The 25,126-nt window shown below is 38.1% G+C and overlaps 1 protein-coding gene across 1 annotated transcript in view; it reads right to left on the bottom strand.

Moving 5' to 3' along the window:
• The window catches only part of LOC136569373 (uncharacterized), a 41,958-nt gene extending 23,629 nt beyond the window's left edge, over positions 1-18,329 (bottom strand). Inside the window, 3 exon segments of the mRNA XM_066569768.1 lie at positions 17,668-17,887; positions 17,890-18,021; positions 18,155-18,329. Of these exon segments, the coding sequence (XP_066425865.1) occupies positions 17,668-17,887; positions 17,890-18,021; positions 18,155-18,329 (527 nt within the window).
• Between the last annotated feature and the right edge of the window lie 6,797 nt (positions 18,330-25,126).

Below are 25,126 nucleotides of genomic sequence, written 5' to 3'. Positions count from 1 at the left end.
CAAGAGCAGAAACCACTATTCAGGAAGGGTAATTTTAAGTTACCAACACAGAGAGTACCTACATGCAATTGCCTGCAGATGTGACCAAGCCAGGCTGCAGGATCCTCTACTTAGATGAATTTTCTCATCATGAAAGAAGAGGTTTTTTGCTTCTATTAGCTGAAGACCAGCAGCATATAATACACAAATTCCAGAGTAGTCATGGACAAGTGGAGTGGCTTTAAGAGAATAATTAATTGGCAGATTGTCTTTTAGATATTATTACAGCTGTTCTAGATGATTATGTCAGAGACCAAACCCTGATGGGCCACACACTAGTCAAACCTGGAATCAGAATGCTGGTCCCTGCTTGGTGTTTCTTTTGTAAGTTGGAAACCCTATCTTCTGTTTTGGTTTTTTGCCTTGTGACTCTGGTGCTAAGAACATCACTGCACCTCAGCTTTAAGTAAAGTGGTACGACCTAAAATGTCACAGATTAGATAAAATACCTGAGGTAAAGCTTAGGAAAAAATATAGAGAAATGCAAGAGGAAAGACAGAGAGAAAAAAGGATGTCTTACCGGAAGAAAGGATATGATGAAAAATATGGATCAGAGAGAAGGCAGGGGAACTTGATATATTTTTCTTTTACCAAGCAGTATTTTCCAGTAATTCTTTGGAAGAGATAATTCTTTCTCACACCATTCCCTCTTGTCTCTTAAATATTTATGTATTCCCCAGGCTACCATGGCTAAGAACAAAGGGACTGGGAGACCTAAGAAAATCTCAACATAGAGAAGGAAGAGAACAGATTCAAGAAGAAATGACATGGTCTTCATTCTTACCCCTGCAGGATGATCTTTCAGTCTCTTCTGTGCATCAATGCACGTGCACACAGACACACCACATAGGTCCTTTGAACTGCTTCTCAGCAAATATTGCTTAAACAGCCAATTGTGCCAACATATCATATCACTAACTCTACTAGTGCCAGGAGGGAAGAGTGAAGGACTGAGATGGATGGGTATTATCAGCATCTACATTTGATTGCCTATAAACCAACCAGGTAAACCTCAACAGGGCTGTCTTTATACACCACAAGGTGTAACCTGTTGGTAATCATGGCTGGAGTGTGTTAGAAAGGGACTGACCAGCTAATGGAGATAGATTCTTGATGGTAATTCTTTGTATCCTTTTTTAAAATAAGATTTGAAGACTTGTGAAGAATGCAAAGCAGATGACATGGGTAGCATTTAGCATTGCTGTGGGCAAGGCACTCTTAGGTAGCTGATGCACCCTTACTCATATTGCTCTGCCAGAGCAACCCCTTGACTTGGAAAGTAACTGCTGCTTCTTGCTTACATTGGAATGAATTGAATATACCTCAGTAAAAATCCATGCAGTTCCACTGGTGCAAGCCTGCTGTGTAAGTGATGTGAGAATCAAGCCCTATTTCACCAGCCATTGCAAAGGGATAATTTATAGTTTGGGCTGCTCAGCTGCTGCCATAATGCTTGAGCCTGGGATCAATGGTGCTTAGAAATTAGTGCACCTTGTGCCACACACAGAGGTGAGAAGAGGACTGGGCTGGGGTTTGTACTCCTGTTAACATCAGTGAGTGAGTGGGCATTTCTCACAGATTGTGGCATGGCACAAGTGGAGGACAGCTCTGAGCCTAGAGGAGTTGTCTGGGATGCTAGGCAGTGTTTCTCCACCCCTACTAGGCAGGCCATGTGAAACACTATGAAAGCCAAGATTTTTATTATTTACTTAGTGAAAAGGTGTATCAATACTTTGTGATGGTTATAGTAGCTAAAAACATGATCTTTGCTGTCTTGTCTGAACTCCTTTTACCTGCTTACTATTACTTGTCACCAGGGATGGCTTTTCAGTTCTCTTTCCTGGATCTTGATTTCACTGTTTGGATATATTCATCTGAATGTTTGCAGGAGATTGTATCTTCATCAACTAAAAGGAGAAATAAATAACAGAGTGAGAAGCTTGCTTTGCTGAGCAATTAAATTCTTAATTTTTGCAGTGTAATTCTGAAAATAGGTCTGGCTTTGTGTGCATTGGTCTAAATGCAATTTTAATTTCACTGTGTGTCTAAATGGGGAAAGGATGACGAGGGGATGTGACATCATACTTAGCAGTAGGACACAGCCATTTATTTGGAACATCATGATCTGTGCTAAAAAGGAAGAACTTGTTTTTAAGTAAATTTTGTTTTAGGTATTCCTGAGTTTTGGCAGGAGAATGAGGGGCACCCAAGTGAGATCATTGCAAATTCCCCATGCCTCCCTCAGCTTCGAATTCACTCATCAGCAAATAGAAACCAAGTCTTGATTGTGGCAGCACTGCATATAAGTAACTGCTTGGCCACCCATTGCAAAAATCATGTCCTACACTTTCTGCTGGTTTCATTCCCACAAATTTCAACCCACACAATTGAAATGAATTATCTGTTTCTAACAAAAGCCCAGGCATTTGGCAAAACAAAAAGTCCCATTTAATCAGGTATATTTTTAATCTCACTACGTTTTTGTTCTCTTAAATTGTTCTCTGTTCAGTACTAGTGCTATTATTTGACTGTAGAAATAACACGGCTTTGTTTGTTATTTTCTGCAAATGTTTGTATCTTGAATGCTTATGTCTCAGACATATTCAGGGGTTGACTTTGCCTGTTGTGCTTTCAAAATTCAGGAGATTAGCATTAAGCTTTGGCAATGATTTATGCTGTTATCAAAGATCTTTGGACAAAAGTGGAGTTAGAAAAAATGAACCCGATGCTAATGACATATGTAGGCCAAATTCAACTATGTCATAAATTACAGAAAAAGTTGCATGCATTGTTGATCAGAGAATAACGAGGCATATATGCTTACAACAGGGTCCCTTGTCTAAGGCTGGGCTTGAATCTGTAAAAAGAGGGTAACTCAAGCTGGTGTGTGCATACGTGGTGCATGAGTGTGTGCATATTGAGGAAAGTAAAGCTTTATCCCACACTGGCTGTAGGAAAAAGCCTTAATCTGGATTTACTTGTATTTCATTCCCAGAGTGACGTAAAAGAGTCTTAGAGCCAATCTGTACAGCACAAGGGAGTCAGGTGCAGAGATGTGTGTGCTGAGAGCCAGAGAGCTCTGTGCTCTGTGCAGGGGGAGCCCCTTGGCTCCAGCACAGCAGAGCTTCGCTGCTTGGCCCCAGCTTGTGGGGAGGGGCTCCAGGGCCACCCCCACACCAGTCCTTCTCCCACCTGCCTTCACACAGCCATCACTTCTTCCTTCTGCCATCAGTACTCCACAGTTTGAGCTCCTTGACCAGATTCAGTTTTTCACTTCCAAGCTCTAGATGTAGCTTTTGGATACACTATTGCTTTCTTTTCTTCCTGGATTGTTGTAACCCTCCTAACCCATCTGTGTTACAAGACTGACCTACCACCTTCTATCTACCCCAGATACCTGATGTTTCCAGGGTTTTGCTGCTCCTACCTGTGCAGTCCTGATGTGTAGAATGCACAGTTCCCATTTTGTGACTCCAGCCTTGACTTACACAACAAGAAGAGGGACATGTTCAATGTTTTCTCCTGATAAAAAAACCTTCAGATTGGCTGAGACAACGAAATACTTATTTCTTTAATTAAAACCAACTTCTCTATTCACTGTAGAGCTTCCCCATTGCCCTAGCAGTAATTAAGACAGATACCACATGAACCTTTGAACTGTGGGCAAACTGCAGAATGTGTTAAGACCAGCAGATGGGTTAAAACTCTTTCCTTCTGGTGAAATGAAAGGCACAATTAAGTGTCTAGTTATGGAATAGCTGTAGACACTAGAAGCCACAACTGGGGGTATACAGACCTGAGCAAAGGACTGTTAGAGGAAGATTGAGTGAGCCTGTAATAAGATGCAAATTGAAGCTGCTGCTGCCATGAAAATTCTTTCCTGTCCATTCTTCCAGCCTTTTATTCACACCCTTGCACTTCTCCTCTGCTCTGTGCTGACATGTGTGTTTGTGTAGTGCACTGGCAGCTGAAACAGGGAACATCATGGCTAAAAATTACCTAGTGAAAAAATGGCCTATATTTATGACAGTAGTTCAGCTGCATAAAGTCACTAAATAGCCCCCACTGTGAAGATATAGCTAGCAGAATCCCTGGCCCTAGTCTAAAATCCAAAGGAATAGGCAGTCATTTGGTGTTCCATGTGCAGGTGGGAGAATGAGAGAGAAGTATAACTCTGGGTAGAAGCAAGAAAAGGGCATTTCCAGTGCAAGGTTGACTAAGAAAGCATGCAGGTGGGGAAACAAAACAGCTTTATGCTTCTGAGCTGTGTGATGCACTGACACCTCACACTGATGCATGAACTTGATTGCAGCAATGAAAAGTTTGTTTTGTAGAATACATTTCCTCAGCCATCACAAACTATTTTATAAGAGCTTGATATTGTATAGCTGCTCGTGTCCTAGCATTCAAGCAAGGCTGCACATTTTTAAAGCACATAATCTTTCACGTGTGTTCCCACAGATGCTGTCCTCAGAGCTAGTATCAGAGTAGAGACCTTTTTATGAACCCTATGACATCTACCTTTGTATGACTTGGGAAGTAGTCTGAGACCAGAATACAAATGCCTCCAAGACTCTGCTTCCTTCTGCATACAATGCTTAATATGAGATTTATTCTGTTTCAGTATATATTTAAATATAAATTACTTAATGTTAATAAACAAAAATACAAAGAAAAATAAATATGCATGCTTTGACAAATATCAGTTATATATAAATATATCAGGACACTTTTCTAAATCTTTCCAGAAGCAATTAAATTCTAGCATGCCTTATAGATCATGGAATGAGATAAAACAAGTGCTATTTTGAAATTATGAGGGTGATGCTGTTTTCTAAGGAACTATAGTCAAGATTATCTGGTTATTCTTATTTTTAACTATGTCCTCCTCTGGGTTGTTTTCCATGAGATTTCTGGAAGACATTTTTCCCTTAATAAAATAAATTCATATTCATTTACCATCGTGAAATTCAAAGTAACTTTCAATTCAGGGTTTTAGCTTCTGATAACAATTTCTTATGTAAAGCAGATGCTACTGTAAGTCTTTCTCTCTTGCTTGCTCAAGGAAGAGTGTAATGGGCTTTGGTGGCTATATATAGTAACTCTAGAATGTTTGGCTTTTTTATTTTAGCACACTGCAATTTAATTAATTTATAAGATGTTAACAACTGATAAAATGATAAAATGATCTGATCTGATAAAATGATTTTTATGTGTTATTTATGGGGAAGACACAAGGATTTCAGTAATTCTTAAAAACATTTACATTTTATCTCTGACTTTTTGTTTTACTCTATATTTTAAAGGTCTTCATTTGTATTTGATGTAGGTTTTGAACTTCAGATTTATGTCTCAACACCTCGCAACAAATTTTGTAAATATTCTGTGGGGGCTTGGTCCTGAAACATAAACACTTCTTCTTATTGAGGCACTGAAGAAAAACAGATCCCCTCATTTATTATGGAATATCCACAAGGCTAAGGAGATTTTGATCTCTTTTTTTTCAGGAACATCTTCTTCAGTAAGAATAATGAAATGTCATCATGCTAAGGTGAATCATAATAAATGTTATGTCTTGGTTGACACTGAAAAATAAATCAAAGAAAGTTGTGAGAAATATTGGTGACTTTTTTTTCCACAGAGATTTGGACCAGCTCTATAAATTAAACAGTATGCGATGACAGCCTTGAGGCTGTAAGTAAACCATTCAGTAGATAATATCCATAGTAACAAAAAAAAGTTTAACCATCTCAAACCAAAATAGCACATCTGGACCTGGCTGTGTCATATGGCAATAGGGAACATTTTATTGTTGTCAAAAGTCACAGCACACAAGAAAACTGCACAGCTTAATCCTTGTTGGTAGAAATCAGTGAAGTACAAGCGTTGCTTTGGGAGGACTCTGATCCTGTAAGAAATTATATATTTGCTCACCTTTATGCTGTGTAAGGATCCTGTTGTGTTCCATCTGGTGTTTGCAAGTTAGCAGTAAAACCAGGCTCTCCCTTAATGAGTATGGAATCCAGTCCTGAGAATTCTTGCTCATGAGAGTAGTCCTAAATCATTAATAGAATGCATTTGTGTAATAACTGATTCACTGCATTCCTAATTTGCAGTATTTTATTTTAATTGTACTAAACTTCAAAGCTGAGGACCTATTTTACAAGACAAATTCTTTAGTGCTAAAGATGGAATCATTTAATTGGTGTGGGTGCAGAAACTCAGAGATAAAGACTGAATTGCTGAAGAGAATGCAAAATTTTCTTCAGTAAGGACAAGGCCGTGTGTGACATCCATATCTCTCCCTGAGAATAAAAAGGAGCAGGGGCTCCACTTTTCATCTTGTTCAAGCTGCATAAACTTTGGCTCAAGCCATGCTAAACTAATGCATAGCTGATGGCAGGAGGCATCCACAGAGTGCTTATTAGGAGTTGTGTGGGGTTCAGTTGCTCTCTTATCAAAACCCTCACTTTTGGGTGTAAATTTTCCCCTATCTAAGCCTGCAAGTAATCAGGGAAGGAAACAGGTATAACCTTCATTCTGTCTTTTTGTGAAATTGCCATTTCACCAATGCCATTTCACAAATGCCATTTCAAGTAAAATGGCATGAGAGTATGTAGCAATTTTTGGGCATGGGCTCTAGCACAAATTGTGTCTCTGAACTAAACTGTTCCAGAGTTTGTGCTTCCTGAGACTTTTTTCTGGGCTGGGGTGTTTATGTATCTCCTATTGCTCAGGCCTAAGCCTGCCCTAAAAGGCACACTTTGAGTCACAAAACTATAAAAAACTGTCACTGATCAGCTCTCTGGGACTCTGTGAGAGCTCTGCATCCAGTCTTGACATCCTGAAGGCAGTCAGCTCTGACAGACTTCCCTAATATTCTTTCAGCTCATCCTCATCCACACCTCAATCCATACAGTTAAAGCTACAACACCCAGGAGGTAGCTCAGTCTACTTTGTCAATTCAATCCTTTTCATCCATTGAAATGTGCCAGGAAAGCTAAAAAGGGCCAATATGGGTTCCTGAAGAAGAAGTAGAGAGATTTCTAGATTTATGCCTGTAACAGTAATGTACAGAGATTTTCACACAGCCTCCTTCCTCATGGTGCCACAGCATGGTTTATGTTTCTGTCCTTCCGTACAAACCTGTTCTTCCTAAGCTCTACCAGTTCACTTTTAGTACTGGGACAGGTCCCTGGACAGACCTAGCATTAGAAAGTTCCGTGAATCAGGATGCCCCTGTGTGAGTGGATTCTTCTTCCCTTGCTTAAAAAGGACAGAGCAAAACCTCCCTGTGTAGTAACCTCTAAGTATAATTCAGATCTCTCTGAAGAAGAGTTTAGTTTGAAGGGAGAGTCATGTCTGCTTCTACTGCATGTACCAAAAATATTCCATAATCCTGACCTAAAAGAACAGCTGCAGTCACAAGCCAGGATTTGCAAATCTTGGCACAACAATGTACGTGATAACAAATGATTTGACATAAATCCTTGCAAGACAAAAAAGACATACAGCATAGAGACAGGTTTGTAAAGCTGGGTGATGAAGCAAGGTCAGTACCTCTAATCTAAATGCAACAATACTCATGTTGTATCAAGAAACCTCTGAAACAACCTTTCCACAGCTCAGTGAAAGCACGTACTTCACCATCTTCCCTTTCCTGTTCCTTTTTGAAATAATTTGGTAGGGATATTTTGGATGGGATTCTGATCTGCATACGTTTATCTTTTAACACAAATGTTTCCATCATCTATGCCCTCTCCCTTTGGCTGTGTAAGTGTGCGGGGCATTGCTTTTGACTGGAGCGGAGAGCATCTGGGTAATTAATTATTGCATTGCACAACAACTTCCTTTACAATTTAAGGTTGCCAGTGCTTCAGCAGCTCTGAGACCCCAGCTGAGACTTTAACAATGTGTTGCTAAAAAAAGGGGTTAAATGTTGTTTATGCATTACATTTCTCGACAAAGAAAATTTCACTTGCACCTGCCAATGGCCAACTGATAAATATACAGTGGTAGAGTTCAACAGCAGTGGGCCAGTGAATTAGATAAATACCACAAGGCACCATAAGCATTGAAGGCTAGTGTTTTATCAGCTCTCACACTCCAGTAAATAAAAACTCTTTTCTTAAAAAAGATTAAAAATAAATAAATCCTCTTTGCAAGGTAAAAAAAAAAAAAAAAGCATATTCAAAACACAAAATAAATTCCTCTCTGAGTCTATTGCAGTTAACTGCTAGGTTTCCTGCCTCTCAGATGTTAATTGTGATTTAATCAAAATTTGTGGTCAATTTTTAAGTATAAAAGCATCTCATATGACTGGTTGCCAATTCTGAAGTCTAAAGGCCTTGCTTTATATTGCTGTAGTAGAATAGAAAATATAATCAAAGTTTGACCTTCAACTTTAATCCTATAAACAGAGAATTTGCTTACTTTACCTTGGAAACGGATGTGATTCATCACAGTAGCCCATAAATAACATGTCAAACTGTTACACCGATCAATGAAAATAAGTTATTGAAAAATAATGTGATTGTAAAGTCTCTATGTAAACTAGCTTAGTGTTATTTTAAAATGAGGAGGGCTTTCAGATTGAGGTAAATATTTTTTTAAGCAGAATAGTTACTATGTAATAAATGCAGTAAACATTAAACATATTTGCGCTACACAAGATATTATTTTTCATGAAAAGTACCTTAATGTAAATAAGCATTAAAGCTCCAGAGGAGGAATTGGGGTCCACTTAGATCAAGACTGCAAATGGCAGGTTACCTAAACTGTCTGTTGCTTATCACCATGCCTGAAACAAAAACAGAGGGTGAACTCTTGTCCACATGGGAACCCACAGGAATGGTTCAGTCATGAAAAACCTACATTTGAGACCTCAAAGCTGAAAGCAGAAGTTCATGTGGACTGGATGAATTAAGTCTCCACTCTTTATTTGTGGGTATTGACTCTGAAGTCTGACAAGAGCAATTTAAATACAGGAATGTATTGAAGCTGCTGTTTCATGGCTTATGTTTCCAACGGGAATACCCAGAAAATGAAATATTTCACAAAAAAAAGTATCTTTTTGGATGCAAAAAGTCTGCAAAAAATTTTAAATTCTTTGATGTAGTAGCACAGCATACATTTAGACAATATGACTATATGGGGATATTGAAATGAACTGAATATCAAAATAAGTAACCTAAATTTTCTTCATATATATTAGCAAGTTTAACTGTCCAGGTAACCAGAAAGTTATTTTACTAAACAGAGGGTTGAAGCTGATTAGCTTGCTGTGTCAGAATCAGACCTTGTCTGGTGTTTAGATCTACCAGCTGAAGTTTGTTTGCACTTCTTGTGTCAGTAATAGTGGAGATAGGCCAGTTATTGTGATGCCAAAATATAAATAACATTTTTCATCCAACTTTATTACAGAGCATTTGTTTGTACATGAAGGAGTCTTTCAATGTAAATAATTAATGTGTGGATAGATTGCCTTGCTGTACAATGAGACAGGGAGGTAATGGAGTTATACCTGCATGACAAGTATGTACCTTCCTTTTTACCCTTCATTGGTGCCACAAAAAGAATTGAAAAATTCTCTTTTTAACTTACACACGAATCACTTTGCTGAGATCATACTGTAAATATGTAAAGAAAGAATATAACATAAACAATGATAGTTTTGTGAATAATTTTCTGACAGAACATCTTTTTAATTTTTTTGTACAAATGTGACTTTGTGTTTTAATTTGTTGATATAAATGGAATATAGCTGCAGTCAAAAGCATTCTGGATTTGCATGATGACAGCCGGAACCCTCTCCTGGCCTTTCTCCTTGTCATTTACAGTTTATTTATTTACTTGAACCTCAGACCTGGTGGGAGGAAATGAGGAAATGTCAGGAATCCCACGTGGACTCAGCAAACCTCTGCCAATAAGAAGCAACTCCACGAACTGCTCGCTGGAAACTCTGCCCCCAGTGAAGCATCACCTTCCTCACCTTTCACAGTGCCTCACTGCGTGCACAGCCCCTGCCTGCCCTGGTGCACAGCCGTGGCTCCACCCGTGTGACAAGTGGGACCCCCAGAGCTGGAGGGGTCGGGGGGTCGCTGGGGTCCCACTGAGCGCAGGCTGCTGCTTTCAGAGACGTCACAGTGTCCTGTCACAGTAGCAAAGCCAAGAGGACACCTCTGCTTGTGTGCTCAGCACTACCAGCGCGCAGAAGCGCAGCTGCTGAGGTGTAAGCATGCAGGACCCCAAAGAGAAGAGCCCATCCCGAGTGACTCTTAGCTAAAGCAGGAAACCAAAGGTGGCACAAGGGCAGAGCAGAGGAGCAGAGGGAGGGCGGGGAAACTGGGTGTTGCACATCTCTCTGAAGCAGCTGCATTTCCACCCACGCCCAGCTACCCCTTGTAGACTGAGAGGCTCCTGTGGGCTGTGACCCACCCCACGTGCAGAGGGAGGTTGCTGTGGCCCTGCACTGTGGCATCTCCCACAGCCAGAGTAGCCCAGGGGAACAGGAGCTTGATTTCCATCATGCCCCATTAAGGGAATGTAGCGAAAGAGTATTTTGAGGAGGTTGGAATAATGATAATGAAAGAATTTTCAAACTGTTTGTGTATAACTTCCTGAAATGTGCAAGACAGAAAGAAAGAGAGCACAAAGGCGCCTTCCTGATGATTTAACAAATGCTGTTGCCATTCTCATCTGCCTGGGATCTACACTTCCAGCTTTCATGTCTTGGTTGTAAAATGAACTTAGTACTGCAGTCAGCATTTGCAGACCTGCTTCAATATATTGTAATTGAAAGAACCTTTTAAAGAGTGATTTCCATAGACAACAAAGCTTACTTTCTATTTCCTTTTTATGGACTACTATTTTAGACAGCTGAGTGTTAAAAATCATCTGTATGCTCACAAAACTTTTTAATGGGATCTCTTCATAACATTGCTGAAAGAAAACAGCACATAATTCTCTGTATTTTGCTTTAATATTGTTTTTGATTTTACAGATTTTTATTTTGTGTTTGATGATTTATTTGTGGAGAGACTTCTGATAGGACACTGTAGTATTAATTCTTCAGTCAACGCTGGAGAGATTTAAGCAAATAAATTCCACTTAAGGTAGAGTGAAAATTTAAATTGATCAGCCTGGGAACAGAGGAGAGACTTCTTTAAAATGTTCTAATTTCCCAAATAAACTTTTTTTTAAGGAAAGAATAAGGAACTCTAAACAACTTTTTGTTTTGTGGTTACTATTCTTGTTTGATTAAAAGAAACATCTGTTTTAAGATGGAGTAGCAGTATCATGTCATTACTGCTTTCTCTTGCATCTTTCTCCTCTCACCCAAACATATGTTATGGGTCAGAAAACTTTTTTGTCATTTATAGTGATAATGCAACTAATTCACCCATGCATGCTGTGCTAGTCTCATAACACATGCCAGTTTATCTCACACATTACTCATCATGTTGTGGAAAAGAGAGCCTGAAATATCAGAAAGAAATTTGAAGAACATACGACTGTGGCTGAGCCAAGAGAAGTGGTGCTGGGGTTTATAGATGCAGTTAATACTACTGTGAGCAGTGCTATTGCTGGCAATCCTGACAGTTAAAAAAAAAAGTCACTTACCGAGTTCCTTGTGCTGGGTTGAGCAACTCACTAAAAATAAATCATCCATTCCTTTCTACTGCCAAGAAATAGAGGAGAAATATAAGCGTTGTAGTTAGCAGAAAGGTTGACCTTAGAGATTCTGTTGCCCCAGAGCTGACGAGATTATAGGGAAGGGAGAGTTTATAGCAGAGATTTTAGAAACAAATGCTTTAGGATTTCATTCCACATTTGGGGAAAAAAAAACACTGAAAAACATTCAGTCCTTTGGGACATTTTTCATGACTTGTTTATCTTCCTCCTTCAAGATTCAGTACTCATAAAATCTCATGCTGTGTTTGTATTGCTTTGTTGCAAGCTCTTATTATTTTGCAGCAACACTGCAAATAACTCATACTGGAGTAAGGTTGCTACTTTGCCATCTAATTTTTCACAAAAGGCAGCAAAAAATAGATATACTGCTCATAGGGCAGTAGGCAAGATTGCTGCTCATGCTGACTCCAAAAGACAAAGCAATTAATTACCTTGTTTATAAAATCTAATTATTAATTGTTTTTTGTGTTATTTTTCAAACATACTGTGAATGGGAGGTACAAAAACATCAAGCTTCTATTGTTCTTTCATCAAAAGGATGACACAGGCACAGTACTTTAAGGGGCATGCTAACAAAACTTCATGTATTTCTACCCTAAAAGTAAATTTCTACTGTCTTTGAATGTACAATCTAGATGTGACAAACCACAGCTGAGTAGATTCTATATAATTAAGTTTGATTGGTTTTGGGTTTTTTTTTCCCAGAAAGGAGTTAATAAAATTATTTGCATTTTAAATTAGACCTATTATTTGCATTTTAAATCTCACCTATCTGAATATGTTTGCTAAAGGAAAATAAATACTTTATTTATATTGATGAATCTAAAGTGTTCATAACATACTCCATAAGTTTTAATACATCTCTGGAACTACAGCATGACAAGGCATCATTACACATATTCACATCATACTCGTTGGTGGAAGAAAGGTCAAACAGCCCATGGAATTTAACAATATGTTACACTCATCTTAAAATTCCTCAGTCTTCATCCAGGTTTTTGTCATGTTTCAAGCTTTCATTAATGTTACTTTTTTCTGGAAAGTTTGGATTCTTTTAGATGAAGCAGCAGTATTGGCCTTCAGTAATTTGTTTGATGGAAAATAATTCGAAAGTATATGAGAGGTAATAAATAAAACTGAACTTTCATTCCCTTTTTCAGCTTTGCTGTGATGTATTTTTTGGAATAGATTTACATTTATGACTAAGGATAGTGTCATCAATAATTTATCCTTCAGCAAAATGCATTATGTTATAAATTTAATCACACACCAGACTATTCTAATTTTAAGACTGTGTCATAAAAAAAAAAAAAAAGACCTTTTTACTGAGAGAGATGCCATTTTCATCTGTGAGAAGTGCCTTAGCACTCACCCTTAAAGTACTAAGCTTTTCAACAGGCCACTATCCAGATAAAATACTAAAGTAATTTTTGGTGTGTTGGAAAACATTTTGGAGTTTGTTCCTCTGATTCTGTTTTAATTGAAAGGTGTATATATATATAAATAAATAAATAAATAAATTTATTTTTTGTTCTATATCTCAGAATTTTCATTTCTTTAAGGTGGACATAAAGATATACCCTCTAAGACTTTGAAACTATCTTGACAGATGGGGAAAAAAGGACTTGAAATTAAAATAAACAGAAAATTTTAAATAGAAAGAATGAGATAACTCAACAACTAGCAGGGAATAATTTTCATTATCCATTAATTAAAAAAAAAAGTCTACCTGGTAGAGTTGTCACTATAATTTGTGAATGAAAACTTTTAAATTTTAATATGCATTTGAAAATATTTTAAATTTCATTTCATGTTTTTAAAATGGTGAAAAAAAAAAAGAAAATATAACAATTTTTTCCCTTTAGTAGCAAAGGATTCCCATAAATATTTTTGTTTTTCTAGAGTTTTAAGCATCAGCGATGACAGGAGATGGATGTGTCCCTTTCAATCAATTCTTTAATTGTTTCTCCACTTATAGGAAGAAACAATACACTGACGGCAATATAGAAAAAATTAATATAGGCACTTTAGCTATAAGTGAATCTTGTGGAACACTTTAATTTGATGTTGTAGTTAATGACATACCACAGTATTCCTTCTGCAGAAGCCATCTTGCAGATCTCTGAGTTCCTTAGCAATTAAAACAATCAACAAAACAATTGTGCATTAAAAATAATTCAGTACTTTTGCTCTTAGATGCTGTGATAAAATTACATTTATGACTAATTCAATTTTCATATTTCCTTTCATCATGCCAGGTGACAGGCATTTTTGAGTGATTTATTTTGCATAAACTCCAGTCAGCCTTGCAGTAATTATCCACATGGAAATCTTTGTTCACTCATTTTAGAAAATGTAAAACCTCTTCTTCTGCAGTGGAGAACTTGTCTTGTTTATAGACTGCTATCATGGGAGTTTTTGTCACTGCCATATTTACTTGGAACTGCAGCTTAATCATGCTTGTATGATGATCATTGCTTGGCAGTTGTGTGGTTGTATGTATATTCCAGATCTGTTTCCTGTGTAATCCATTACCAAGCTGAAGACAATCAACAATTACACTGCTTACTGTGGTGCAGCTTCAAAAGCTTAACTGATTTTTTTTTTTATCCTTACATATATTATAGATGAATAAGTAAAGGATGCTTCTTCTGAATTAGAGCAAGCTATTTTCCAAGAAAATCCTTTCTGTGCTGAGTGATTGTAGGGTATTCAAAGCAAGAATATGTCAGTCTTCCTTGTGAATGTTTGGTGCTACTGTAATATAAAAGAGATTTTCTGTACTACTGTAATATAAACCAGAATTTCATACTATTCTTGTTCTATTTTCTGTGAGGTTTATCTTGAAACAGTTATCAGATCCGATCACCTTCTACTGATGCTGTTTATGCGTTGTCAGGGATCTCTTAGTTGCATTCCATTTTTGACAAGGATTTTGACACTGGAATCCTAAATACTTTACCACTAAATTTTAACATTCTTTGTAACCATACAGAAAGAACTCCAACCCTAGTATATAAAAGCCAGAGAGGAGAAATGAACTGTCAATAGGAAGATCAAGAATGTACCTGAATTTGGAGGTGAAAGAGAAACTTCTGAGACTTTATGAGCTACAGACCCTCTTCTAGCAAAAGACTACTAATACAAAGCAGTTTGTTCTCATTTCTGCCTTCCTTTCAAAAAATTCCACACTTAATGAAACCTCTCCCTGTTACTGTTTCTGACCAGGGGAGAACATCATATAAATGACAGGAGAGAACACTGGCAGCAGCAGATGGGAATCAGTCCAAAAGAAATATCTTACTATTTTTGCATACAAATACTATCTCTGTGTGGTTTGTGCCTGGGAAAAGCAACCTCTCTTACTCTTTCTTTTTAAGCTACTTTTTTTTTCCTAAAAAAATTAAGGTTTTTTTCAGAAGGACAATGGGACTTTTCTCCTGTCTCAATGTGTTGGTGTTCAATAACCGTCTTGGTATCTATGAAGGGCAGTATGATTTCTGCTGTCGTGGTTTGATCCAAGCTGACAACACACAGCCACTCATTCATGCTCCCACAGCAGATGAGGAGGAGAAGCAGAAGAGCAAACTGAGAGAACTCACAGGTGGAGATATGGACATTTTAATAGGGAAGCAAAAGCTGTGAACACATACAGAGCAAAGCAAGGGATTCATTCAATGCTTCCCATGGGCAGGGAGGTGTCAGCCATCCTCAGGACAGCAGGGCTTCATCACATGTAACAGTGGTCCCTGTGATTGTCCCATCCTTTCTCCTCCTTCCTTCAGCTTTCTGTACCAAGCAGGACGTCTCATGGTACACCATGTCCCTGTGGCCAGCTGGGTCAGCTGTCCTCACTGTGTCCTCACTTCCCCATCCTGCTCAGTGGTGGGAGGGGATAAGGAACAGGTGGCCTTGACTCTGTCTAAGACCTGTTTAGCAATAACAAAATCATCCCAATATGTTCCACACATTCCAACACAAAAAACATGGCTCCATACAAGCTAATATAGAAAAAATTATTTCTAAGGAAAAAATTACTTTTTTTCTTAATTCCTATTTTGTTGATGTCTCTTCAACTGGCAGCAATATTTCAGAGCTAATTTAGGAAGATCCAAAACCAAAACTCAACTTTTGGTCTTCTGTTTTGATGGATGTCTTCTGTTCAATATCTGTTGAACATACTAAATCCATTCTAATTCCACCAACCAGAAGAAGTCTCCCTTAGGACAGAAGTGGTTGTAGTACTCTAAATTGTGGGGGGTTATTCCAGAAATTTTGTAGCTTGTGACAGATCTTATCTACTCCTTTAAGGCATGGCCTTGTGTACTTTTCTGAACCACGGGATCAAGTGCATCATGTGCTGATTGTTGGGGGGCTATATGTCCTCCACTCCAATGTCTCTTAGGAAAGAATTGCCAGCTGAGTTTTCACGTTAAATTGCAGCTGACACGTGCTGCAGCTATTTGTTACTTGATTGTGATTGGCTTCCAGGGCAGTTTCCAATACTTAAAGTAAAATTTTTAATTTTCATCCCTGAACTTCCAATTTATTCAAGATATTAAGTAAATTTGAAATTTTTCCTATATATTTCTTTGTGATTCTGAGAAAAACACACTAAAAAATTTAATGAATTCTCCTCTTGCCCTGAAGTGGAAAGCCAATAACAATACATTATACATTTAAAAAGCATTTCATTAAAGTTAACATCAGAATATACTACTAGTTATAGATCATTTAATTGTTATGTATTAGCATAAGATATGTTTAACATTCTTTTCAAGCTTTCATATTCTTGAAATTTATTATGTCAATCGTAAGCTGCTATGACATCACAAGATGAATTCAAAGCAATGATTATTTTAGTATTTAAAATGCTTGGAGTGTACCAATTATTCAGACTGCTAAGTGAAAGTAAAAATGTCAGCTTAGCTCTCTATAATCCCATAATGTTTAAAGGTTCATGAATTACACATAGACCAGAGAGAAGTAGAGAAGTTAGTTTGAGTAAAAGACATTTTCTCTGCAAAATATGCAGAAACCAGATCCTTTGAAATATTCTAGTGATTAATCAGAGTGATTTAAAACACTTGATTACTTAAGTCCTTGTGCTTGAATTTACTTTCAGCATAAAGCTTTCCTTATTTATTATGAATTGTAAGTAAATAATGTGTGTAATGCTTTATAGATATTAATCTCTAAAATGTAAGGATAGGGGATTTGTATTTTCTTGCTATTTAAATCAAGCTGAGAAATGCAGACACATGTGACTGAGTCTCAAAATTTATTTTGTTTGTTTTTAAACGCTGTGTCATCATGCTACTTTCTGAAGATCTTAGCCGAATATTGAGGTGCTTCAGAAGTAAGGTTATGTTTCCTCTACTGGTATCAGGTAATGGAAGTAGAAGAAAACAGTCTTGAGACTAAACTCAGTCCAGGAAACTGCTGCAGAAAAACATTACTGTAGTCTGATAATGGAAGTAGAAGAAAACAAGCTTGAGAATAGACTCAGTTCAGGAAACTGCTGCAGAAAAACATTACTATAGGCTGATAAAGAGCTAGAGGGCCAAGTGGTACATTCATAGAATCACAGAATCATTTAGATTGGAAAAGACCTCTGAAGTCATCTAATCCAATTGTTGACCTAACACTGCCAAGGTCAACATTAAACCACCTTACGAAGTGCCACATCTACATATCTTTTAAATACCCCTAGGGATGGTGACTCAACCACTCCTTTGGGCAGCCTGTTAAAATTCCCATCAAGAAATTTCCTCTAGCATCCTGCCTGAATCTCCTCTGACTCAACTTGTTTTCTGAGAGAAGAGACTGAACCCCCCACCCCTCCATCTCCACCACCCCCCCACCCCCCACCACCCGCCATTGCAACCTCTTTTCAGCTACTTCTAGAGAAATATAAGTTCTCTCTCTATACACCTTTTCTCCAGGATAAACACCCCCAGCTCCCTCAGCTGCTCCTCACAGCACTTGTGCCCCAGACCCTGCCCCAGCTCCATTGCCCTTCTCTGCACTCTCTCCAGCCCCTCAGTGCCTTTCCTGCAGTGAGGGCCCAGAGCTGGACCCAGCACTGGAGGTGTGGCCTCAGCAGGGCCCAGCACAGGGGGACAATCCCTGCCCTGGCCCTGCTGGCCACAGCATTGCTGATCCAGGCCAGGATGCCATTGGCCTTCTTGGCCACCTGGGCACAGCCTGGCTCATGTTCAGCTGCTGTCACCAGCACCTCCAGGTCCTTTCCAGCCACTCTGCCCCTGCCTGTGGCACTGCCTGGGGCTGTTGTGACCCAAAGGAAGGACTCAGCACTTGGCCTTGTTGAACCTCACACCATTGGCCTCAGCCCATCAGTCCAGCCTGTTCAGATCCCTCTGCAGAGCTTTCCTGCCCTCCATCAGATCAACACTCTTACCCAGCTTCGTGTCACCTGCAAACTGACTGAGGGTGCACTTGATGCCCTCATCCAGCTCATCAGCAAAGACATTAAACACGACTGTCCCCAGTACAGAGCCCTGCAGAGCCCTGCTGGTGTCTGGCCACCAACAGGATTTATCTGCATTCACCACTTTCTGGGCCCGGCCATCCATTGAGTTTTTAACCAAATGAAAATGGCATCTGTCCAAGACATGAGCAGGCAGTTTCTCCATGAAAATGCTGTGGAAACATTTTTGGAAGCTTAACAAATGTCCAGGCAGACAATATACACAGCCTCTTCCTCATAAACTGAGTTGGTCAGTCTGTCATAGAGGGAGATCATGTTAGCCCAGCAGGACTTGCCTTTCATAAACTCATCTGGCTGGGCCTGATCCCCTGGGTGTGCTGCATGTGTCACTTGATGGCACTGGAGATGACCTCTCCCCAGCTTTGCTGCAGTACCAGGGTCAGGCTGACAGGCTTGCAGTTCTCTTGATTCTCCCTGTCCTTCTTGTGGATGGGTCATGTTTGCCAACCTCTGGTCAACTGGAGCTCCCCAGTGAGCCAGGACTGCTGATAAATGGGAAGAAGCTCAGTGAGAACTTCCACCAGGTCCCTCAGTAGCCATGAGAGGATCTCATCTGGTTCCATAGATCTCTGTGTGTCTAGATGGTGTAGGAGACCTCTGACTGTGTAGTCTTGGATTATGGAACTTCATTTGCTCCCTGTCCCTGCCTTCCAGCTTAGGAGGCCTAGTACTCAAAACCCAGTTGGTCCTACTATTGAAAAGTGAGGTAAAGAAGACATTTTCTCTGTGTTTTCTTCATCCTTTTTCACTGTTTCCCCCCATGTCCAATGAACAGGGATTCAATTAAAAGGAATTTTTTCAAAATTCCTTTTAAAGCAACAAAGGGGAAGGATTGGTACTTTGTTCTTTTATACTCTCCCTTTTACCAATGTGGGATAAATATTAAGCTTGTATTTGTAGTGACAGGAATAAAAAAGATTCAGTATTAAACTATGTATTTAAATAATCAGAAAAAGTTCAGGACCAATTTTCATATTCACTTATAGCTCATATATAGTTTTAAAAATGAAGTCAGTCCTTTCCCCTGTGTGGGTTTGAAAGTACTTTCATCTTCATGCCTACCTTTCTGGTATTTTCTGTTGGAAATCCTAGATTAACTGTGTTACTTGGTAATGAGCATTTCATACAGGGAACTGCCAACCCAAGTCATTGAAGAAAAAGATAAAACTTCTATTTTGCAGTTTTGCAACACTTCTGGAGAGCTCTACTGAAGCAGCACAACTCAAAGTGAATTCAAGAATCTCTCTGTCTGGATATAAACAGTAGGGTCTAACTCAATTACAGATAAAATAAGCTATGCATTGGATGTATCAGGTAGGCAAACTTTAATCTGTAAAGGTTTGATTTAGTTTCAGATGTATGGATAGTATGGTGACAGATCTGGTTGAGCTTAGAAATCCTTAATGAGTGTAATGCATTTGTGCACTGTTTACATTTGTATTTCAACAGCTCAGAATAAAAATTCCATCATGAAAGAATCACACTGTCTTTGATTATGAAGGATTATCAATTTTTCTTAAAGACCTTATCTGGTTACAGTAAATTGTCCTGGGTCTCTGTTATGGTTTGACACTGGCACAATGCCAGTGCCCCCATGAAGATACTTTCTCTTTGGTTTCTGCTGTGAGATGTGACTAGGAATAAGCAAAGCAGGCTCTTACGTAGGGAAAAAGAACTAGAACTTTATTAACTACTCTACAACTACAGATAAAAAGGAACACACACACAGGGAAAATGAAAACTTCACAAGTGCATTTTTTCTTCTCTCTACTAAATTTTTAACACAATATATTTGGTTCTTTAAATCACTAACTTTCGGTCTAGCAGCACTTTTTAGACAATCAATCTTCAGTTCATCAAGAGGAGAGGAGTCTTTCTTGTACTATGGGCTTTTCTTGGAAACACAGTCGAAGTTTCGTGTGTTTCTGTGTCACTTGTGGCACTGCTCGGAGTACATCTGCTGTCGTGACTTCTTCTTTTTCACGTCTAGTGCTCTTACCACTGAACACGGACTAGAACTGCTTCTAGGGTTGTCTTTTAAGGATGCTCTGTCCCGATTTAAAAAAGGCACAGTCTCTCTTTTGGGACACTTGTCTCCACAATCTCTCTTTTGGGACACCTGTCTCCCCCATATTTTTTCACCCCCTGGGGCCGAGGGGCATCAACACTGAGCAGTCTCTGTATCACAAGGAACATGGGTCTGTCTATCTCTCTTTTGGGACACTTGTCTCCACAATCTCTCTTTTGGGACACTTGTCTTCCCTATATTTTCACCCCCTGGGGCCGAGGGGCATCAACACTGAACTCTCTTGGTTCTGAGGCCATTGCCTCCCTTTAGAATGCAGTCTCTGTATCACAAGGAACATGGTTCTGTCCATGGCTATACAAAAAGAGTCCAGCAAAAGCTACTCCATCATCTCTTCTTACTAGGATTCTTCTCTATTCTTCTACTATCTCTCACTCGCCCAGACCTCTCTCACACTGGCTCATTTCTTTCTTCATCTTCTACTCTATTTTTTAGGAAAGGTCAATGTTCTGTAAAGTTCTCATTCTCTAAAAAGGGGTTAAAAGCTCTTACAAGCGGCCGGCTGCACTCCCCCCCCTTCTCCGTCTCAGCTGCCGGCGCAGGCCCATGTTTATCAAGCTTCAAGGTTACAGTTCTAGGCAGCGGCTCTCTCTCTCTCTCTGTGTCTCTCAGGGGGGGTTGCTTGATGGCTCCCGGTCTCTCTCTCTTCTTCTCTCTTCTACTCTTCTACTCCCGGGCTCAGGCCTACCTCTCCCGGCCACATGGCTTTTCCCCTCCCCCTGCCCAGCCAGCAGCTGGGCCGGGGCAGAGACCCGAACTCTTTCCCGCCGGAAACCCAAGAGAACCCTCCCAGGGGAGAGCTCTGCTTTTAACCCCGTGTTCTCAGAGGCGGATCCATGTCCTAATGGCCAGGTTAAATGCCAATATTAAAGTCTGAATATCCATTGGCCAAAAACATAGCATCCCAAAAAACACATTTCCTGTCAAACCACCACAGTCTCAGAAAGAATTTCACATTTTTATCCAAAAAGTCTTTCCTGGTAAAATGTTGAAGAAGCATTAATGGCAAGAGTGACTAGCTTGTAGAGGCTCTGGTTTGAGAATTCTGAGATGTAAGCAACTGCAATGCATCCACTGATGATACATAGAGTATTGTGATGCACCTGGTCTTTAATTCTTTCAGAACCTCAGCAAAATTGAAAATTTTGTTGGTAGCTATGCATTGAATATGATTAAGATCCAAGAAATATTATTATTCTATTCTGTGTGGACTTCCGAATGTCTTTAAAATAATATTGATGATATTATAACATCCAGACTTATAATACAAATAATAAAGATTATACCTACTATTTCCTAGGTAAATATTCATAGTTTTCAGGTATCACTCTCCAAGTAATTTCATTGACCAACAAGATTTCCTTCTCCTTTAATTCATATTATCAAGGTTATTGGTGATGATTTTTGAATACTTTTGATGATTTCCAAGTTCAACTCTATTTCTTCAGGCATATTCTGAATCTTCTTTGAAGAAGGAACAGGAGGCTATGAGAAGGAGAATCTTTTCCCAGGTTATTATTCACACTAAGCTCATTGTCTTCTTTCATTCAAGGTCAGAAATCAGTGTGACTTTTGGTAAGATAGATGGTTTTATAAAGATTTGACTGTATAAAAGAATAAACTTTTGCTGTTCAGATCTCTCTGCTGCTGATTATCATAATTAAAAATGCAATTCAACTATCTGGAATTATTTTGCTTATTGACTTTCTTAAAATACCTTTCCAAAATCTTATGAAAAATTAAAATCTCAGTTAAATTTTAAAATGCACTTGTCTTGGTTTACAATGCTTTATACTATATTAAGCTATTATAAAAGTGTTCAATTCATTCATATTGTGAACTAGAGCCTACGCTTAGTATTTCTCTTTAAAGTTATTCATCAAAGACTGGAATCTGAGACAGCTACATTGTTTTCAGTAGGCCTTATTAGCTTTAGGTGACAGTACTGACTGATGATGATATAAAGACTTACCTGTGTTGCCAGCATATCTGTGATGTATACTAGGAAGACAGATTTATCATATTAAAACCTATGAGGTGTAAAAGAAATGCTCAAAAGTATCATTATACAAGGACATTACATAATTTATAAGTTTGCCAAGTAGTGACAAGAAGAACCAGAAAAAAGGGACAAATTTCAGTTTCTTGGTGTAGAGCTGCATCCAAGATTTTTCAGAAGATAGGTTAGAGTTTTTTCCATATACACTGTCAATGAAATGCATATTGGAAAGGAGACAATAGTACTATCTGATTCTGGTCTAATAACTCATGTGGACAAAGGGAAAGGTTTTGCAGCTGACTTCACTGCATTTTTATTGCAGATGTTGCAGTCTGATCAGATTAGGGTTTCATTATATAAATATTTGGAATTAAAAATATTTTCAAAAGTGTTCTCTTGATGTGCTCCATAAATGGTTTCCATAACCATTGCATAATATGTTACTAAGAAAAACTGAAAAAATTAGAAAATTTAGAAAATATTTAAAACATGATGGTGAATATTTCTTCTGAGTTTAAGTAACAGTTAACAGTATAATGATCAACTAGTGCAAGATAGAATAAGCTTTAAGAAAACTGCAAACACATGAAAACTTTCTAAGAAAAAAGTTTGGACAGCATTATTTACTGACTAAATAAAAGCTGAGCAGAGAAGTCTATACTGAGTAGAGAAAGAAAGTCTACTGGATTTCAGGAACACAAATTAAACATTATGACTATGTTTTTTTCAAATGAATAGGTAAGAAGCATTAATTAAACTGTTTAAAAATAAATTAGAAACACATGCAGACATGCTGTCTCTCCCTGGAGGGAGGTAGATGGAATAACAAGTGTCTGCCACCTTGAATTTGCCAACAAATCCATACAACAGGCAGAAATAAGCTCCACATTTTATTTTACTGCTCAGTGATTTAATGCTTTTTAATTCAATTCTTTGTCTTTTGCTGGACTTCTTCTTCAATAACAAGGATGCTGTAGTCCACAGTGCCTCTTTTTTCCAGCTAGAATACATATAAAAAAAGAAGTGTCAGATTAGCTTCGAAGATTAGGCAAGTAAGAAACAAAATGACATCAAAAACTGAAATATATTGAAACACAGAGAGTTAATAGAATGGTTACTTTCTGTCTTCAAACAGAGCTGTAAAAAATGAAACAAATCTGTGTGCAGTTCCTGTGCAAATCATAATCAATATCTGTAATTTTTAAAAGTATACTTAGGTTTTTGGGGTCATCATTGGTTGTTGACATTTTATCTGTTTTAGCATGAGTAAATAAGAGGACAGTGTTCTGATGAGATGCTTCCTCCTGGCTCTGGAAAAAATTTTGCTGTACTAACATGGTGAAAATTTAGTAGGTGCAAGAATAATGAAACCATATTGATGCACACTTGAAGCACCAAGTTAGATTTGCTTATATCTTTGGCTATCAGTAGACTTGAAGTTAAATCTAATTCTTATTCTGAGGTGATTATTGGTATCCCAAAATATTATGATAAAACAATATATTTAATTTATTGAAAAGATAAGTGAAAAAAACCAACCCAAATATAAGCAATAACACAGTATAATAGTGTGTTTCTCCTCTCTTAGGAGGCAGAAAATTTATATGAACCAACATGGAAGCTGAGTTTAAGTCTTCATGTAAACAGAAGGGGAAAGCACATAAAATTTTTTTCTTTTAGGACAGAAGGTGAATTAACCATGACTTCAAGTCCCAAAATATTTATGGGGATGAGTGGAAGGACACACAGTTCAGAGGATTTTTCTGAATATTTTATTTTGTTTTATTCATGGAATTTAAATCAAGCATTTTCCACTGCAGCTGTGTGAATCTCACTAGTATTTATATTGACCTTTTAATTGTTATAAAATCATGTATTTTGGTACAATTATCATTAACTTGCGAGCAATAACCTTTTACATGTTTAAAGTGGTTGCAGTTCTTGTTATTATAGACCACTTTCAATGCTGTTCATTTAGTATGCTGTGTTTTTAACACAAATGTAATCCACTCTGCATTTTCCATTTAAAATGCATAAGGCAAAGTGCATCATAACAGGATGTAACTACGTATTAATCAAATTAGCACAACACTTCAAAGGCCCCGGCTTTTTACTAGGCTACTGTTAGACCACAATTCATAATGGAAAGCAACAGTGTAATGAAAGGCTTGGCAAGAGAGCTGTTTATTTTCTTTCCAGAAAGATATATTGTGGGTTAATTTTCATGATGGGAAAAAATGTGGAGGAAAAGTAACAGTAAGCATTAAGCTAAAGCACAATAAATGGAATTTAAAATACTACTGTGGGTTTGCTATTGACAAGCATAAATGTAGTAATTAGTTGATGACACAACAGAGCTCAAACAACCTATTGTTTAATTATTCAAACTTCATGATCCAAACAAAGAAATGTCAGATTATTCAATATTCACATTGTGAAACAGGAACAGCTGGGAGGGTTCTTCCCTCATCATACATTTAACTTACTACGTAAATATAAAGCCCTTCAGATAATTCTTTTTAACTACTGTTTCTCAACAATTTCAAGTATATACGACCTATTTTTGGTTTATGATCATTTTAAATTTTGTTTCAGAATATGAAATGAAATGTTGTGTCATACTGACTCCTGCATAGAATAGTCATAATTTAGGAAACCCAGTGTAAAATACTTACAGTGTAATGCAGAAAAGCACCAGGAATTCCGAAGAAGTGGTGTCTCCATTGCTCTCTTTGCAATGTAATGTAATGGCTTATTGCAAAATGTAAAAATGGTTCTCCTGCTTGAATGTATATTC

Source organism: Molothrus aeneus, chromosome Z, assembly GCF_037042795.1.
Source record: "Molothrus aeneus isolate 106 chromosome Z, BPBGC_Maene_1.0, whole genome shotgun sequence".
Taxonomy (NCBI): Eukaryota; Metazoa; Chordata; class Aves; order Passeriformes; family Icteridae; genus Molothrus; species Molothrus aeneus.
The sequence above is the reverse complement of the archived record's forward strand: the minus strand, read 5'-3'. Positions and strand labels throughout refer to the sequence as shown.